The sequence below is a fragment of the Fulmarus glacialis genome, unplaced genomic scaffold, assembly GCF_000690835.1.
Source record: "Fulmarus glacialis isolate BGI_N327 unplaced genomic scaffold, ASM69083v1 scaffold38195, whole genome shotgun sequence".
Classification (NCBI taxonomy): domain Eukaryota; kingdom Metazoa; phylum Chordata; class Aves; order Procellariiformes; family Procellariidae; genus Fulmarus; species Fulmarus glacialis.
In genome coordinates, this window is record NW_009211753.1 from 4,009 (window position 1) to 22,850 (window position 18,842).

Below are 18,842 nucleotides of genomic sequence, written 5' to 3' on the forward strand. Positions count from 1 at the left end.
TTTACTCAGATGCGCTGTTGCAATCAAGCCTTACGTTGATAAAGGCTTGGATTATGATAGGAAAATCCACATCCAATTTTAGCATATCTTGATGTATAGGAGAAACAAATAATTATTTAGCATTCCTACCTACTGTCACAGCATAATTGCAAAAACTAATGGAGATTGAACATACTGGTCCTCATTTTCCCACTGGAATGAGTTACACGTAGATGTAGAATGGTTCAAATTGCATCCCGACTGACAGTTAGTTTCATGTTAGCATCACCTCGGTCTTATCTGGGCTGGACTTCAGGCACTCCTTCGTGCAGTAACTGGCAGCAGCAAATCTTGCCTCACTTGCCAGAGGGAGAGACAGGGCTCTAATATAATCAGCGTCCTGAAAATAATTCCATCGTTCCATCTCCTCGTGTTCAGTCTGCACAAGAGGATGAATAGAGGGATTCTGTAATCACTGTGATCAAATCCGAAGAGAAGAGTCATACCTTTGAATATGCTGAGCTAGGAAAGAATAGAGCTTCTCAAGCAGTGTTTTCTGCTTCTGCTCGTGTCTCTGGGCAGACCAATGCCTCCTGCTCAGAGTTATCACAGGCTGCTGCCAGGTCTGACAATCAGTGTCAGACACCTGATCTTCAGCAGTTGCCAGGAGCTCTAGTGTTGCTAGTGCAATTTTTGTTCTCTAACCTGGCCTGCACCTAAAAATGGCAAAGATCACAAAGGTACTGGGTTGCTACATAGTCATTACTTTTTCTTCAGATGTGAAGAGGGGTTAAACATGAATATGCAGTGCAGGAGTATATAAATTCACACCAGTGAAAGTGGGTCCTTTGCTGTTTGAGAGTTGCTTCTGGTTATGAGTATGTTGATTGCTTTGTGTAGGCTTAATATGCTCATATTGAGCTGAAAACAGCATAAGCAAAGGAGAAGAAATGATTAGAGGTCATTTGTCTTCTGATCCTGACCTTGCCACAAGATTTTCTATCACCAAGGACAATTTGCTTCCTTTGTAAAATCCGCTTAGTATTTGTGATCCCTAAAGGAGTTAGAAAGCTATTTGTCAATCACTTCAGAAGACTGGGAGATTCTTGAGTGATTCATACTAGAGTGTGAAGTATAATAAGGAGAAGCAGTAATAAAGAGAGTGCAAGGCAGACAAATACATAGTTTTTAGACGCATACTTGAATATGTCTTTTGGGGTTTGTTATGGGGTGAAAAGGATGGATTTTCTCATTGTGGCAGGGGGCAAGGTTTGCATTTGTTAAGAGCATTTTTTGTTATGTGGAAAAAATATGGTAGACTTCTGATCTAGTCTAAACGTGTATTTAACCAAATTGCTTATCCCAGAATATTTAGGATTTTTCCAGATAAACATCTTAGAAAAAAGTCCATTAAGCCACTGTTTCCAGGAGGAAGCTGCTGTGTGGAAAGTACTGGGAAGTTCCTACCATGAGCAGCTTACAAACTAATTGTAGTGAGTTGTCCCCATGATGTTTGTGTTTGAACAGAATTTAACACAGTGGGGCTTTCATCCTGTTTAGGTCTTGTAGTCACTGTTAGGTTAAACATATCCTCCCAGCACCATATTGTTCTATGAACACTTTCTGACATGTCAATATTTTTCTAATAACATAATGTCTGGGACTTCAAGCATTACTTCAGGTGTTGTCATGACCAAGCTATGTGGAGATAGTTTCTCGTCTGCTCTGTCTTGCATCACTCTCACAACTGGGCAAGTTAACCCTTCCCACTGTCACATTACAGTGCAAAAAACCTAATTTAGAATTCAGTTACCTAGAATCTTTCAGCAGAACCGCTTTCGTGGTTTTTTCACACAAAACATTTGAGTAATTATTTAAATATTTTAGCTTCCCAATTTTTTTTTTTAAGTTTTAATTCTGTTTTACTTTCTGACTCTGTGATGTCAATCTGTACCTTAATTTTGTGCAGTTGTGACAGAACGTTTTAGTTAATGTGATGCTGAAAACAGCTTGATAGCTAGCTGACATGGTCTGTCACAATCTGCAGGGTTATGGCCAAGAACTCCATGATATGGACTTCAATTGTGGGTGATTGTCACGCAAACTACAGCTTGTCCTCCTCTCTGAAGGTTACATTGTCAGCATCAGTTCAGTTAAAGATGACTTGGAATAATGTTTGTGCACTTTAAGTCTGGGATTTAATCTAAGCTTTGCAGTGTGGAAAAGAGAAGGGTGGTCTTTAATCCTTTAGGATTGGATTTCAATTCGTTTGAGATCATCTCTTCAAAGTAAAGCACAGTGGTGATTACGTATACTTCGCTTTTGCTTCCTAGCTGAGGCATGTAAGCAAGTTTTAACGATTTCTCATTCCATTGACATGGTGGTCCTTTTATATTGTCCTTGAGGTTACAGGAGGTGTTCTTCTGAAATACACTCAGTCTTAATGCTGTAATTATAATTGAGTATTTTGATAAAATGCTTTCTTTTAAATATGGCTTCTTACAGGTGCAGCTTGTTGGTTTGGATGAAGAGAGCTCAGAATTCATTTGCAGGAACACCTTTGATCACCCCTACCCTACCACAAAGCTTATGTGGATCCCAGACACCAAGGGAGTATATCCAGACCTGTTGGCAACCAGTGGTGACTATCTGCGAGTGTGGAGAGTGAGTAAATCCTCCCTAGAAAAAGATAAACCATTATATTAATTGTGTTGCATATTGATTTCATTTTTACTGAAGACCAGATTTTTTGAAGTGAGTTATTTTCCTTTCAGGGTGTCTTACCCTTGCAACAGTGTGGAGGTTAAGACATAAAATCAAGTCAGAGCATTTGAGAATTTGTTTTCTTAACTGCAATAATGTGGCTAAATATGAAGACTGTAGGAGAAGCAGAATTATGATAGTAGTTGCTGTTTAATCACCTTATTGAAGATAGAGATGGTGATTGTGTTTTCCAGAGCTTTAGGATGAAAAGCTGAGAGGAAAGAAACCCAGGATTAACACCTTATGTTTTGGAAGTGCAAGTGGAACAAGTCATGTGATGTTGCTATTTAAGTCAGATGTTTCACTTTTTCTAAAGGTGGGTGAAACAGAGACCCGGCTGGAGTGTTTGCTGAACAATAACAAGAATTCTGATTTCTGTGCTCCACTAACATCATTTGACTGGAATGAAGTGGATCCTTACCTTCTAGGTGAGACTGACAAAATGCTACATTTTCAGCATGGAAGAGACACGCTTTTGAATTTAGTCTGGTGAAGTCTGGGCTGTGACTGATTGCTGTGTCATTGCATGTCACTGGTTAATTTGATAACTAACCAGTGGACAAACTTCTACATTATAGAAAATGCCATTGTCTTAGGTTAAAAATAAAATTTAAAAAAAATTGAGCAGCTTCTGGAGACTTTTTTGCATTGAAAGGTGCCCTGCCCAGTTCAGAATGGGTCACTTAAGTTCGATTAGAGGTGTTCCTTATTTGCAGATAGGGAGTCTCAGTCTTCAGGGCTGGTGAGCTATTGTTGTAGTGCTAAGTAATGATGTAAATGAACTCCGCTTATTTCAGTGTATTCTGGAGCGGATAGAAAACTATGTACTAAGCTTTTTCTTTTGTGAAGCCATGTCAGCAGCAGGAGTAAAGCCAGGAGCCCTTAATTCAGTCGGAGGAGGGGGCTGAATGCTTAAGGTTTAATTATAGCCTATGGGACAAATTGTGAATCCAAGATGACTGATCCGGCAGAGGTTTGTTTCCCAGAGGAGTACAGCCATTTATGTCAGGGGGATTTGCCCAGAGATTAACAGTGATAATATGCCTTAGTAATTATTTACTACATGATTTATTTTTTGTGTTGCATCTCTCATCTCTTAAGAGCTTTACTACTAGCCCCACCTTCAGTCCACAGAAACAATCAATTAATAATAATACGCAATCGCAACACTACGATTGAATTTTGGTTTTCACATGCACATGAGACTTACAGGATGGGAAAGTTCATCTCAGCGTTGCATCAGGCTTCTGAATAGATTGAAGTAGACATGAACTATTTACACTTTATTCCTGTGTGGAAGACTATTTCTGCAGCTAAAAGATTTGGGTCATTTAAATGCATGGTAGACGGTTAGCTGTTTGACATTCTTGATTTTAATTCCGTTCGTGTAGCTATTTTGATCTGTAGATGTTGGAGGATATTACATTAATACAGTAAGTGATTAAATAATTTGTGAGAATATTAATTTTGCTAACAGAAGTGTTTTTATTTCAGGTACCTCTAGTATTGACACAACCTGCACTATTTGGGGTCTGGAGACAGGACAGGTTCTGGGAAGAGTAAATCTGGTCTCTGGCCATGTGAAGACCCAGCTTATTGCACATGACAAAGAGGTGACAGCTTTTTTTGATTGTTTACATTGCATATTTTTTGAGCGGTAGGAAAGGAACAGAACTTACTGTTTTCCCCCTTTTTCTTGAAAAATCTAATGATCCAAAAATATAATTTATCTAAGATTAAGATATACAGTTTTGAGTACCAAACTCAGACTATACTGCTGGCTATCAAAACTACTGTTTACTCATCATATAATCTGGACTTGAGAATACGCTTATTTTACTAGACTATGCTCTAGAATATTTTAGAAAATTGAGCTAAAACATCAAACTGGAATGGAAATGAACTGTCAAAGACAATAAACAACGTGCAAGATTCTTTCATTTTAACATAATGTTACTTTTCAGCAATTAATATAAAAAAATCTCAGTCTGGGAAATTGATGTATTTTGTTTCAGTGAATGATTCTATAATGACATAACCCTTTTAATTTTTTCCCCCTCCTTTTGGCAAGCGTAGTAACTAAAAACTTGCTAGGAACATCAAGTATTTGACAGAATATGTTGCAACTAGATCTGCTATCCGTATGTAAAATCCATTTTACTGCGAATTAGGAGGCAGTGTGCTCACTAAAACTAAGGTTATGGTGTTTTTCTGTCCTGTTACTGAGCAGGTGTATGACATAGCATTTAGCCGTGCAGGTGGTGGGAGAGATATGTTCGCTTCAGTTGGTGCAGATGGCTCGGTGAGGATGTTTGATCTCCGTCATCTGGAACACAGCACCATAATTTATGAGGATCCACAGCATCATCCATTGCTGCGTCTCTGCTGGAATAAGCAGGATCCCAACTATCTTGCTACAATGGCCATGGACGGCATGGAGGTAAGGCGGCAGCTCATCTTCTGTAGGTGCTAGGGGTTGTGATTTTTTGGGAGGTGGCTTGATGGTAATTAGTAGTCAGTTCTTTAAAGTAAGGGGGCAGTGTCAGTACCTGAACTGGAGTATGATTAAGGACCAATTCATAGTGCACTAACTTCAGCAGGTTACAAACTTGAAGATCTCTATGGCTCGAATATATTTCAGCTGGTTTTTAAGACGGGTCTGTGAGCCAGCTGGGCAATAGTTTTCACATAAAATCTTAAATAAAGGTGTTTTAGACACTTTGTTCTTTCTCGGTTGAGCGCATGAGGCGGCGTATCTTAGTTTGTCGCTTGTGCTGCTTCAGGAAAGCGTAATTCATTTGCTCTTGTGAGATAATCACGAGCCCTCCCTGTGAAGTCTGACTCCTTTTAAGACACATTAACCGGCTAGAAGCTATTCTTTGAGAACAGTGTTTGCTTGCCAACCGCATCCTTTAGGAAAGGGCTGTATTTATAGCCTTAGCTCAGAATACTTGGTTTTCTGAAGAAACAAATTAAAAAAAAATGCAAGTTATTAATTTAGTTGGTTTTTGTTTCTGAAGGTTGTGATTCTAGATGTCAGAGTTCCCTGCACTCCTGTTGCCAGGTTAAACAACCACAGAGCATGTGTAAATGGAATTGCTTGGGCACCTCATTCTTCCTGCCACATTTGCACAGCAGGTAAGTGTGATCCATCCCTGTCCAGCTGCGTTGGTGAATCTCTGAGTGTCTTTCACTGCGTTTGCAAAATCCTCTCTCTCCAAAAGTTTATGCAGTTCTCTGCCTGCCTTTTGCTAAAGAATACCTGCAGTTTAGAAGCCCTTTATTAATGACTTTCCTAAAATTTTTATGGAAATAGACACCTACTGGAGCTTATTGTGTGGAAGTAGTGAGCCCAGGGCCCAAACTATGCATCTGCTTTGGCTAAGCTGTATTATTTTAATGCTCCTTATTTTGTTGCAATCTAGTTCTTAAGTGTTTTCAATTGTTGGGAGTTCTACTGATCATTTGTTTTTCAACTCTGTCCTGGATAATTAATAATGATCCAAGCTTACTTTTTTGGAGCATAGTTGTGTCATTGTATCTCTGGCTTGAATACTCATCAGGACTGCAACAGCCATATCCTATATAGCTTCTTGGACTATACGCCCGTTAGTAGTCATGTATGAAGACCTCGTTATACCTTGATTCTACTTATGATTTTCTTTTCCATTTGCAGCGGATGACCATCAGGCTCTCATCTGGGATATCCAGCAAATGCCTCGCGCCATTGAGGACCCTATCTTGGCCTATACAGCAGAGGGAGAAATCAACAATGTACAGTGGGCATCAACTCAGCCAGACTGGATAGCTATCTGCTACAACAACTGCCTGGAGATTTTGAGAGTGTAACGTTACTGCTTCATGCCACATTGAGGCAGGGCTGTATAATTTCCCCTCCCCTCTAAAGTAAGAACAACACAAGTCAAGTGGCCAGTATCTGTTGTTGCTTTGCATCTACTGTTACAAGAAACTGTTACAAGAATCAATGGCAGGTGTCTCCTGTCTCTCCAAGACTCTAAAATGCAGAGACATGCTGAGCCTCTTGGACCTTCTGGGTTCTGGTTTTCTTTTTTTTTTTTTTCCCCCTCAGTTAAAGCTGTATATTTGTTTGTTGACTGTATTAATAAGCTTGCAGGCTTTTAAGTTGCTGCATATGTCCATGTGTTTGTCAGCCAGCTGAGGCAGCACATCCAACTAGTTTAATAGATGCAAGTGCAAAACAAGGTGGCGAAAAAGACATTGATGTTAACAGCCACCTTGGCAGGAATCTTTATCGTTCCTGTTGTTGCTGCCTCTAAACTGTTTAAACATTTGTATGTTTTTTATATATTGAGCTTTCTATTGAGTAAGGTTTTTCTTCCCTAATTCTTACTTTTGATATGTGATCCACTTCCATATGCTCAAAGCAGGATCTATTTGTTCATACAAATCAGAACACTGCAGGCTCGCTGGCAGTAAAGGCCTGCCAGGATTAACTGTTGCCTTGGCTCTCTATACCTGGTTACCTGGGCAGAATTTTCTGGTGCTGTAAAGTACAAGTACTTGTTGCACAATTTCTTTACACTTTTCTGATGCTAGAGGCAGTTGTTACTATGGTAGGCCTTATTTTTAAATTATAACTGAATTTGTGTGATCCTGCAGTTGTGTTAACTCACTGAACGGTAATAGGTTTCAGAAAGAAGATACATGCGTGACTTAAGCTCCCAGGAGGTAAATGACTCCTGAAAAAATGTGGTTTGTAATGGACTTGGGATTGACACATCCAATCAAATGATTTCCCCTCGGAAGACTTACTATCTAAACCAAAATAAAATGGTTTCACACTTTGTAGCTTGCTTGATTGGCAAATAATATGAGCAAGATTTTATGGTTAGCCTGTACCTTGGAGGTTCCTTGCATTTGGCCTGTGTTCCTGGGAGTTCTTGAAAGGAGTGCAAAGCAATCTTTTTTCCGAAGTGTATTTGCTTTGTACTGTCAGGTCTTGTTGAATGAGCGAGATGAGTTGGAAAAGCTGGTCCGCTATCCAAATGAAAGCTGTTTCTCTGAAAGAAATTATTCCCTCATGCAACGCACAAAGATGGATTTAAAAGGAAAGAAACCATGCCACTAAGGCTAAGGTTTGGCACTTGTCATCCTCATATCTTTTGGGGATGTGCCCAAGGGCTTCTGTTTCTGTTTTGAATAGTGGATCACTCTACAGTAATACTTTTCAATCAAAGCTGAGTGGATTAGGCAAGATAAAAATCTTCATTGATAACATAGCTGCTCGGATGAATGCTCCACAGTACTCTCCCAAATGAAGACATGACAACCATAGCTGGTCTGTAAGGGTATACCAGCTGAGTTTTGATGTAAATGTCAGAAACTATCAAAATTGCCTTTCCACCTAATGAGTATTCACCTGCAACTGGAGGCAGCATTATAAATAGGACACTGGCAAACTTGAATCTTGTCAGTTTATGCAGGAAAGGCAAGTTGGGAAAAGCGATTGCTGTGAAACAGTGAAGCTGACACTGAAAGCGCTGTCAAATGCAGAACAGAATTTGAAAAGTTTTGTCATTCTGGACATACAGAAGTATTCTTCTACAGGCTGCTTCTCAGTGTGGAGCTCAGAAAAGCACTGCCTTGTGAATTTGATAGGAATTCATTAGGGACAGCTTTATTCCATCACTCCTTTTGATATCGGAGAACCTAACACAGTTCAAGTGCATGTTTTGTCAATGACATTCTGTGTTCAGTTGTGGGATTTTTGACATAAAGCTTAAAGGTCAGGTTTTTTTCTTATTAGCAGCAGTGCTGAGAGTAGTGTGTTTCACAGACAGATTTGCTCTAGATGTCAGAATGGTGTTAGCCAAACAATTAGGTTATCACTTTTTACAATAGCACTTCATCTTAAACTGGAAAATACTTATGCAGAATGAAGTGAAAATTAGGATTTTCTTAGCAGAAGCACATAATGGCACTCACAGCTTTAGACACTCACATAAAAATTGGACACAGGCTTGTCATGTACTGTTTAATTACAAATGGTAGGCATAATATGCTGTGTTACTAAGAGGGAATTACCTGCAATATTAGTACTTTCTGTAGTCCCCTTTATGCTTCAAAGTCTCATTCCTGTATAGATGGCATGAGTAAAAGATGAATGCATCTGTTGCTTAGCTTAAAAATGCATCTTTTGCAGTTGTAGAATTGTGCTTTAAAAAAGATGTAAGATAATTTAGTTGAAAGTGAAGTCACTAAAAGACTCCATAGGCTATACTAAATGGCAAATGCAGTTTATTCCTAGAGGAATACAATCTGTTACACTAAAGTGATGAGAAGAGAGCATGTATAAAGGGGCTAATAGTCTGAATAGCCAGGTAGCTTTTGCTACTGTTGGAAAACAATTCTGTTACGAACCTGAAGAGAATCCAGTGTCAGTCCTTCCATCCATAAAACTGCTTGAAGTTCATTTGTGGAACTGGGTGCTCATTCCAAACTTGTTAAAGGCAAGTGAAGGAATCTTGCAGGCTCAGGTGGATTCTAAATAAAGCCTATATTCTGTTTGTTTAGCCAGTTGGGGTACCTTCTGGATCTACAGCATATTGCTTTGGGCATAATCCATTGTCATTCTTCATATGAAATTACATTTGAAATCACTAGAGGCTGTTTTGGAACAGGGAAATGCGACTTAAAATAGCTTCTTTTCAAAGAAGTTGCTTGAAAGGTTAATGACTGAAAAGACATGAAAATCCTCATGGGTGAGATGTTCTGTAGTGCAAATGGCACTTCCATATAGAGAAGGAAGTGAGAGACTTTGTGCCCTTTTGCCAGCACCTGCTGACACAGTGGCAGGGAGCTAACTGTCTACTTGCTGGTTCAAGTTTATTTGCAAGATAAAATAAAACCCTGAGACTTGTCACTGTAGCCTGTGAATCAGAAGATACAGTTTATCATATTTCACTCGCTTAACATTTAATTATGTTGGGTGTAAAGCCCCCAGAAGCATTATTTTTTCCGAAGTTTATGAAAATAAATACTTTGATATTTGATCTCAGTTATTTTGTGCTTACTGCACAAGTAGAGGATGCAGAGCAACTGCTTTCAAATGCCTCCTATCCCTTGAGTATGAAGTAGCATTAAGGGAAAAGTCTGAGCAGCAGTGAGGCTAGCAAAGCAGAAAATCACATGGTTGGTAGAGGCAAGACTGATTCTGGGACAGAAATATTTTTCTCTGACTTAAGTAGTTCTGTATCACGTCTCCAGTTGATTAATTCAAGATACTAAGCTATTGTCTGGTTGTTATGTTCTGTTTAAACCAATCTTTCCATAGATTCCTACTATTATGTGGACGACCTGTTGCTAGTATATTGGTTCTCGACCAGGAGATCTTGATCATGTAAAACTCATTAGTGAGGTGAAAACCTACAGAAAACAAGTTGGATGTCAAATTAGTGTGTAGTGTGCCAACTCTGTTAATTGTCTAAATGAAATGGGCTGTGGTAGGTTGCATCTATGGGAATTGTACTTCTGTGTGCAGGGATTTAAAAGGCAAGGATTTGAGTGCTTTGACAATCTGTTTAGAAAGAAGACAGTGGTTTCAAAGAATGATATGAAAGGAGACTGATATGTACTTGAAATGTACTTAACGGGGGAGGCATTGCCTCTCATAAGTCAAAGTTAATGATCCTTTCAAAACTTAGCTGTAATTACTCTCCTGAATGTTCTGGATAATAGTAAAAAGATCTATTTTTGCCTGGTGTTGCAATGAGAAAGCTGCATCAGGTTCAACTGTAGATCACTGCCTGCCAGAGACTAGGTGAGGGGAGGAGTCCGATATATTAGAATTCACAGATGCTTTTGTGCTTGTTTTAAATGTAAATGAAGAAAGCTGAGTGTGTCTGTTTTGTTCTCTTGCAGATGGCACTTTAACAAGTATATTTTTGGTAAGATTAGGGGGAGAGTCATCTTTTCCTCAGCCCTTTTATGGTAGGCATTTGTCTATGTTTTGTATAAAATGTTAAATACAACAGTCACTGAAATCCTAAACTGGCTAGGGTTGTCAGTATCTAGTGCACCCTCATCTGTTTCTACTGAACACCAAAAGTATAAGCACTTGACAATACTGTTAATGTTAAACTGAAGCTCTGTATTCTGAGACTGACACAATCTTGGAAGGGCAACCCAAGTAACGTTGTGCTGCTTGTCACCCAGAGAGTCCCTTTTTCTTTGCTTAGGAACTTGACGGTGTTTGGGAATCCTGTTTTCTACCATCTGAACATGATGGCAGCAGTGGCAGGTTGGTTGTATAAAGATGTAGCTGGATTCTTTGGATAACTTATTTTTGTGATAGAAAAAATGCAGCTGCTGTCTGTAAATTCACACAACCTAAATTCTTGAACTTGTCAGTTCCTTATGTTAGTGGTGTTTTAACTCTTTCAGGACATACTGAAAGGGATGAACAGCAGCAGGGGTAAGCTCTTGGCTCAATAGATTGCACAGTTAAAGTTCCATCAAAGTACTGAAGGGTTTAGTCTTCCCACTGCTGCTTAGCAAAATGGTCCTACCACCTCAAATGCACACTGTGTTACCCTGTCAGTTAACACAAGTTCTCTCTGATACATATTTCCTGCTTTCTACTGTCAGACCAATATTCCAGAGCAGGCCTGTATTTATTGTACAGCAGATATTAAAAGGAGGTGTCCAAAATCAGTCCTGGAATGGGCAAGGTGTACTGTCAACTTATATCCCCGTTTCTCTTGATCTTTGCAGAGAATCCAGGCAATTAGTTGTATGTGGCACTTACGGAGCACTTTCTCATACTTACTTAGAGATGCAGCTGTATTTCCCTCTGCTTACCTGAGAAGAGTCAGAAATGTCTCATTCTCAAGGAAATGGAGAGGAGTCTGGCATGCCCCGACTCCTTTTTTATTTTTTAGGAAGAGATCTCCAGAACTTCCGATCAGCACCTTTCACCAGCACTAAAAGACAGTAATTAAAAATGCAACTAAATACCAGTCACTGAATGCTCATCTAGCAATTCATGGCAGACTCCACAGTCAAAGGCACTTGTGAGACTTGCTTGCTGCTGCCTGATTTTAGATGATAACTTTGTCTGCCAAGTATCTCAGTGGCCTTTTGTGCAACCTCTGATACTCAGCATCAAGCTAGAATATCCATAGTCATAAAAATAAAAAAAAAATTGTGTGGCTTCCATCAAGTTTATTTCTTTTCAGAAAAATCTAACAAAACGAAGAAATAAGCTATTTCCTGAAAAATATTGTGCCCATGAGTAGCTGTAAGCCCGCGTTCCAGCTCTCATCCCTTGGAGTTTGCTTTCCTGTTTGCAAGACGTGCGACTCTCAAGTCTTCTCTGTTAGAGATGAGGATCGGTCTGTCAAATCTGAACACAGGCAGAAATGCAAGAACCAGTGAATGAAAGTCCTAGTTCAGCTGAGAAGCGATGCGTTGCTTTTTTTGACAACCTGGTAAATATGAATTATGAAATCTACTATTTAAAAGGAACCTTTTTTAAATTTGGGTTGCTAGCAGTGTAAAATGTAATTTAAATCCGTTGCGCCGAAGCATTTTTGTTACCAATAGTCAAGTAGGAGATGTTTACTTTTATGTGTGTTTTCCCTTCTGCTCTTCCCATTCACAGTCCCGTTGTGGTAATTTCCTGAAGGTGTAATCTTTGTAGCATGATTGTACAAACATCCATATGAGATTCCTGACTTCTTGTTCTCACTAAAATATGTTAAAGCAATAGTAGTTTTACTTCTGTCCTTCTTTTCTCCACCTTCCGTATTGAGATTTGCAACTTCGCTACTATACTGTCCTAGAGAAATCCTAGTATCCTGCTATTCAACAGACCTATGTTGTTGACATGGATAACTGCAGTGTCCCTATATTCCTTTATTTTTATGGAGAAAATACAAAAGGTTTTGTTACAATGGATTTTAACACCTGAGTCATGGAACCATATTGTTGAAACTCTGTAAATTTTAAGGCAATTTTCTGAAATCGCTTGAAAGTGGAATGTTGCATCCTTTTATGCTATTTCCTGCTTCCTATGTAGTTTTATTCAGATTTTTTAACCTTCTTTCTAAGTTTCAGCCTCCTGTGTATTAGGTACAGTATTTTCTGCCTTTCATACTTTGTAATAAAAATGGAACATTTGTAGATTGACTGCAGTTCACTGTGTGGTGAGTTAAAAACTGGTTACCTGCAGGGAACTACTTCAGATAGGCTTCACGTATCCTGTGTGAAGTTTATTGCTGTAAAAGGGAGGGTGATTGCTTTATCTTGTCTCTACAAAACTGGTGAAGTGTATTCATCTCTCATCCTGCTGATACCCAAACAAACTTGACAATTCTACAAACTCTTAAGTTGCAAGTTACTCCAAATAGTTATATTGTTAGGAACCCAGTCACAACAGAACTTGGTTAATCTTTAAAGTACACCTGCATTTACTTTCTTAAAACAAACCTACTGCGTGGTTCCTGTGTACTAGTGTTGTTAGTGCTTGTTTTCCAACTTCTTTGCATAGTGCTTGTTCCCTCCACAACAAATGGTAATTATCTGCCTGTGTGTTTTTGGTTTTTAAGATGAGGGGAAGAGGGATTTTTTTTTTTTTTTTAATTCAAATAATTGGTCTCTAAGGCTTTTTTTGAATACAGGCAAATTGAAGACAAAGCAATTAGGCACTTATTTAGCTTCTAAGTCTCTCATGTATGGCTGACCTCTGTTAAAGGGTGTTTTCTTTACAGGCTCAGTCGCTGGTGGTGGTGTCGCTGGAACTAGGACCTGGAGGGGAATAGGGTGGCAGAACTTGGAAATTTGTTTTTACCTTAGACCTTGGTGAGCAGGACTGATGACTTCAGTATTTAGATTAACTCTAGTTCAGCTAAACTGTTGTCTGACAACATTGGATTACTCTCTAATTCTTTGTGTACTGGCTTTGAAATAAAAGCTTATTAAGCTTCATGACCACAGTGGAAAGACTTGCCTGTAAAGATGCTACAGTGTTTTTAAGCTATATATGGACTTTGTTCTAGTAATCCATATTTGGAAAAGATGCTTTCCTTCTAAGAATTGTTTGTCTTTTACCCTAGAAATTACTTACATCTTCTTAGATTTTTTTTTTTTTTTTTCCTTGGAGATTCCTTCAGAATTCTCCAAAGAAACTTTCTCAGCTTCCACGCTGGTGGAAGAAAGCAACCTCTGCAAATTGGAGCTGCTAGTGCAAAAAGTCAGGAACTGGTAGATGATAGGAGAAACAGATTGCCTGTCAGTGTGGCAAAACAAGGGCCATAAAGTCCTGTAGAGGAATATGGGTAGAAAAAGAGACAAGGAGAGGTTCTCTGCCTTTTGTAAATATTAAGGAACAGCTGACATCTGGCAGGGCTGACTTGCTTGCTCTGTGATCCTGGGAAAGTCAATTCTTCTCTGATACCAGTTGTAAGTGAAAAGCATATAATTAATCTCTGATCAGTAAGTGGCTTGAAAATACTTGAAAATGAAAGAAATCCTCCACGGTAACAGAATATACTACCCGTAGGTGTAGAGAAAAAGCGATCTCTGAGATGATATGAAGCCCTGACACTCTAACAAGCATTTAATCTTGTGCGTTTTCATTAGTACTGCTCTATAAAGAGTCCAGACTGCCAGCTCAGAAGCAAGTAATGATCTAAAAGCATGTAATATTTTTAACATCCTTCCTCCTCTTCCTTCTCTTTAGTTTTGCCCACTCCACAAGCAGAACGGTTCCTATTTTTTAACCAGACAGCTTCAGAGCCCCCTCTACTGGAGTGCTGTCGGCAGTAGGACAGGCAGAACAGGACAGGTACGCAGCTGCTCTTCTGGGGCTGGGAAAAGGGTGCTCCAGGCGTGCTTTTAAGGAGATTCACACGCTTGATGTATTCTGCTGGAGGTGAGGTAAGGTTTGGCCAATATGTATTCTGCCACGCTGTCCTGAAGTTGGATAATGATGTTAGTTTTCCATTAACTTTGTTTTCAAAGCTGAGAACACAAGAAAGCGTTAGCAGAATCAGAACTGCCTGGAATCAGTGAGATTGCTCTCTCTCAGATCTGCAGAGAAGAGAGTAGAACACTTTCATGCATCCTGTGAAGATTTACAGGGTTTCTCCTCCTCCGCCCCTTCAATTTTTATTTCTTCTCACTGCTCCTGTCCAGTGTCTCTGACTGTGGAGTCTGAGGTATAAAATAAGGAAGTTTTGGCATGGGACAAGGCTCAGCCTGGAGACTGCTCAGCTCCCCAGGAAGGATGTGTCTACCTAAACAAGAACGGAAACAGGAAGGAATGAAGAAATAGTACATCTGATAGCAAGGAGAAGCAGCTCTTTGAGTCAGACAGGTATGCTTCAGAAAATGGAAATACTACCAAAATAGAAAATACGATGATGGCATAGTGATTAAGAGACTGGGAAAAGATGCCAGGAGTTATAATCCCAAAGGTCTACTCCAGACTTCCTGTGTAACTTGCAACAAGTCACTGGCTCTCTGTGCCGTGCTCTTTAATCCCTAAAATAGGGATTACATTTCCTTTTCTTACTTCATACTGTGTGACGGCATTAAACAATAAGGCCTCTATAAAGTTCCTTTAAAATAAACAGGCTAACTATAAACATAATAGCTCCTGGAGGGTCTCAGTGAATATCTTTACTGACGGTTTTACATTAAATGGCCTCAAACAATCTGAATAGCTTTAAGTTGAAGAATTAAGTATGATTTGTAGTTGCTGTTTACAGGAATGAAGCTTCTCTTCTGGAAAGCCGCAGCTTTGAAAGGATGTGGGCAATCTGGGTGGAAAACCACAGAGTATCAGTTTGTACCATAACGTTATTGGTAGAACAAATAACCTGATTCTTATGCACAAAACTAGTATAGCATTAAGTAGACAGTAAAGGTGAAAAAGGAATTACCATTTTTTCTCAAGTTATACAAAATAGGAGCACCTATTTCAGTAGAAATTTTGATTCCAGTTCAGGAAGGGTGTACCAGCTTGTGTAGGGGAAAAAAAGACGAGGAGGGGTCTACAGTGGTCCAAAAAAAGGCTTAATGGCACTTGCATATAGATAGCATTGTGGTAATGTCTGTAAAATGAGAATAGAACCACAAATCAACGGATAAAAATTGCTGGTTTAGACATTAGGCTTGATAAGTGGGTGAGGTGATGAACTGCTAAGGACAAATCATTCTATTTTCAATTTGACAAAGGGGGAGGGAAAAAGCTGCAGTGAAATCCAGACGTCCTGGGCAGTTGGAGGTGGGAAAAGCGAGTTTTACCAGGGTGGCTGTCTCGTACCATCTGCTGGGAACTCCTGGCTCGCTGTCACAAGCTGTGACTAGCTAGTCTAATATCTTTTGGATTGAAGTAAATCAACCTTCTACACGAAGGACATGCAATAGTTCTCGTTTAACAGGACTTCAACTGAGAATTTTATGTGCAGACATGTAAGAACTGGAAGACAGACAAAAAAAACAAAGGGTAAGGTGACGATGGAGTGTTTTGACATCAGGGCTGGTGCAGTGGGGAATTAATACTGAATTTCTCCAGTTCTGGTCCCAGGAGTATTCTCGCTAAAGCCTTTTTATAATGACCTTGGCACAAAAAGCAAGTGTGATAATTAAATTTGGTGATGAAGAAAAGTGGGAGGCTTCAATAATGTGAGGGAACTAGAATATCTTAGAGAACTGATGACTTTGAAGAGAGAAATAGAGATGAGATGAAATGTAGCAGCAGAAAATGCAGGGCTGTGAATTTAGGGGTGAGGAGAAATTTGTGAAGGATGCTAAAAGTTTATTACTCCTTGGAAATTAATGAGGAAAGGAAGATGGGATTTACTAGTTGATAAAGGATAGTGATGAGCCACCATAAAGCTGTGAAAAAGCATGTAGAAAAGTTGGTCTGAGAGCAACAATGATGCTGTCAAACAAGAGAGAGAAATTCAAATTAGAACAGGGGCAAAAAAGGCTACAAGGAAGATACCACAAATACAAAGCTTGTATTATGAAGAGAATGGCTTACTTGTCTATTACAATGAAGCCTGAAAGGAGATATGATTATCATCTTGATGTATTTCGAGAGAAAATACCAGGGAAAAGGAAAGGATTACTTAAGTAAAAGGATAATCTTGACATGAAAACAAACAGCTATGAGCTGGGCATGAAAATGGGATAGAATAGGCAGGAAAGCTAGAAACACTTTTCTAGCATCAGAGCAGTAAGACAGGAGGGACTGAAAAAAAGAGAAGTCTAAACACTGATAGCGTTAGACTGGTGTTAAGATGGGAGCGTCAAGGTGAGATCTGTGGAAGTCATCTAGTCCAACCTTCTGCTGAAAGCAAGCCAGCTTCAAAGTTAGATTGTTGGCTTTGTCTACGGCTTCTTGCTCTAGAAAGGCCCGGTATGTTGATCTAAGCATTCCTTTACAGATTTGCGTGTCTACCTAGGATGACATTGCGAGATCTTTTTATTATCCCATCTAGCATCTAGACAGTTAAAAAGAAATAAATTAATATCACAGATATTGTTGTCTTGCTTTGGCTAAGTCCTAAATTCCTCCTGGTGTGTGAGATTTAGATTCCTGCACTTGCCCACCCTTTTGAGAAATTTCCCTCTCCAATCTAGTTTTCTTCTTTGTGTGGCTAATCCAGTTGATATAACCTCTTTGACATTGCTGCTGTGTTGCTTGCGAGCAAAACCACTTAAAAAACAATGCACTTGCTGCTAGATGTTTGCCAGATAGAAAAGCAGCTGCTAAAACATCTGCTCGAGGTGGGTTTCCCAGCAGCAGGGTGGCCATTGCCGTGCCAGGGAAGAAGGGCTGTACTTCTTTTGAAAAAAAAACAAGACCTCTCTGCTGTCCCTTTTGCGGAAAAGACACTAGAAAAATATCATCCCGCAGGTGGAATGGAAGCAGGAGCTGGGAAAGAGCGGCTGAAGCCTGGATGTCACTTTAAAAGGTATGATTTGATTTAAACACAGTTTATGAACTTTGAGTAGAATTCCTCGGTTAGATTGGACGATCATAGTAGTCCTTCTTTGCCCTAAAATCTATGAAAATCTGTTGTGTGGTATGTTTGTTCTGTTTTGGAACATTTCCCCCTCAAAGTTGTATGTATTTAGTGGCACTGGTGAGTTTTTTTAGCAAGAATGTATTCTGCTTATGGTCTGTGTGTTCAAGTTGGCTTGACAAACCGAAATGCTAAAGCTGAAAAAAAATTGTCATCAAGTGTCATATATCAAGTGAGTGAGTGTAGCAGGTCAGCAGTTCCACTTCTCACAACAAAAACACTTTCTCATTAAGATACACTCCTAAATTAAAGGGGAGGAAATGCTGAACTTTAAATAAACTAGGCTAGAGTTCACTCCTGCAGGTTGGATCCAGAACTTTACTTTGACGTTGAGTAACTTTCACAGATATAGTATGTGATTACAGCGCTTCGAAACATCGTGGTTGCGGAGAAAATGAAATAGTGGTTTTGAAGGTTTAGAAAGCAGAAGAGCTGTTTATTCTGTTACTTTGACATTTGTCACTTATTGCAATCTGTGGGGGACCTGTGATGGCCTGCGGACTTAGGTACGGTGGTAACAGGATCTTTTATTAGAACAGCTTCTAGAAGGTGACATCTCTTCCCACAGATGGCCTGGGTGATGCTCTGGGTAATTGTGTCACACTTTTTTCTTTTGAAACCAAAAGAATCCTGCTTTCAGTGTCTTTTGGGCTATTTAACACTCTTGAACTGGTTTTGGTTGGCTTTTTCCCCCTCTTAAAAAGGTGCTTTTAAAGCAACAATTAAAGCCGTTGCCAAGCTCTACTTAGGAGGAGAGCAAAGCAGTGGGCTCAGGGTGCACGGACACCTGCCCTCCTCCAGCACACTTTTATGTCCACCCAAAATCGTGGCTAAGGGGAGACGTGGATTTGGAGTCTGCGGGATGATGCTTGGGACAAGGAGGGGGAGAGTGGCCTGCCGCGGGGCGCGCGTGGGGCGAGGCTGGTTCCTGGCTGCTCGCAGGAGGGGACGCGCTTCATGCAGCCCCGGGCGGGCTCTAGGACCCAGCCGCGCGCCCCGGCTCTAGAACCCGGCCGAGGG

General features: G+C 39.8%; 1 protein-coding gene across 1 annotated transcript in view; it reads left to right on the forward strand.

The window, feature by feature from the left end:
- Positions 1–7,872, forward strand: part of DCAF7 (DDB1 and CUL4 associated factor 7) — an 11,794-nt gene extending 3,922 nt beyond the window's left edge. The window contains exons 2-7 of the mRNA XM_009577657.1: positions 2,482–2,643; positions 3,059–3,170; positions 4,237–4,355; positions 4,973–5,182; positions 5,763–5,880; positions 6,419–7,872. Coding sequence (XP_009575952.1) covers positions 2,482–2,643; positions 3,059–3,170; positions 4,237–4,355; positions 4,973–5,182; positions 5,763–5,880; positions 6,419–6,591 — 894 coding nt within the window. The 3' untranslated portion in view covers positions 6,592–7,872. The remainder of the gene's footprint in view (positions 1–2,481; positions 2,644–3,058; positions 3,171–4,236; positions 4,356–4,972; positions 5,183–5,762; positions 5,881–6,418) is intronic.
- Positions 7,873–18,842: the final 10,970 nt, after the last annotated feature.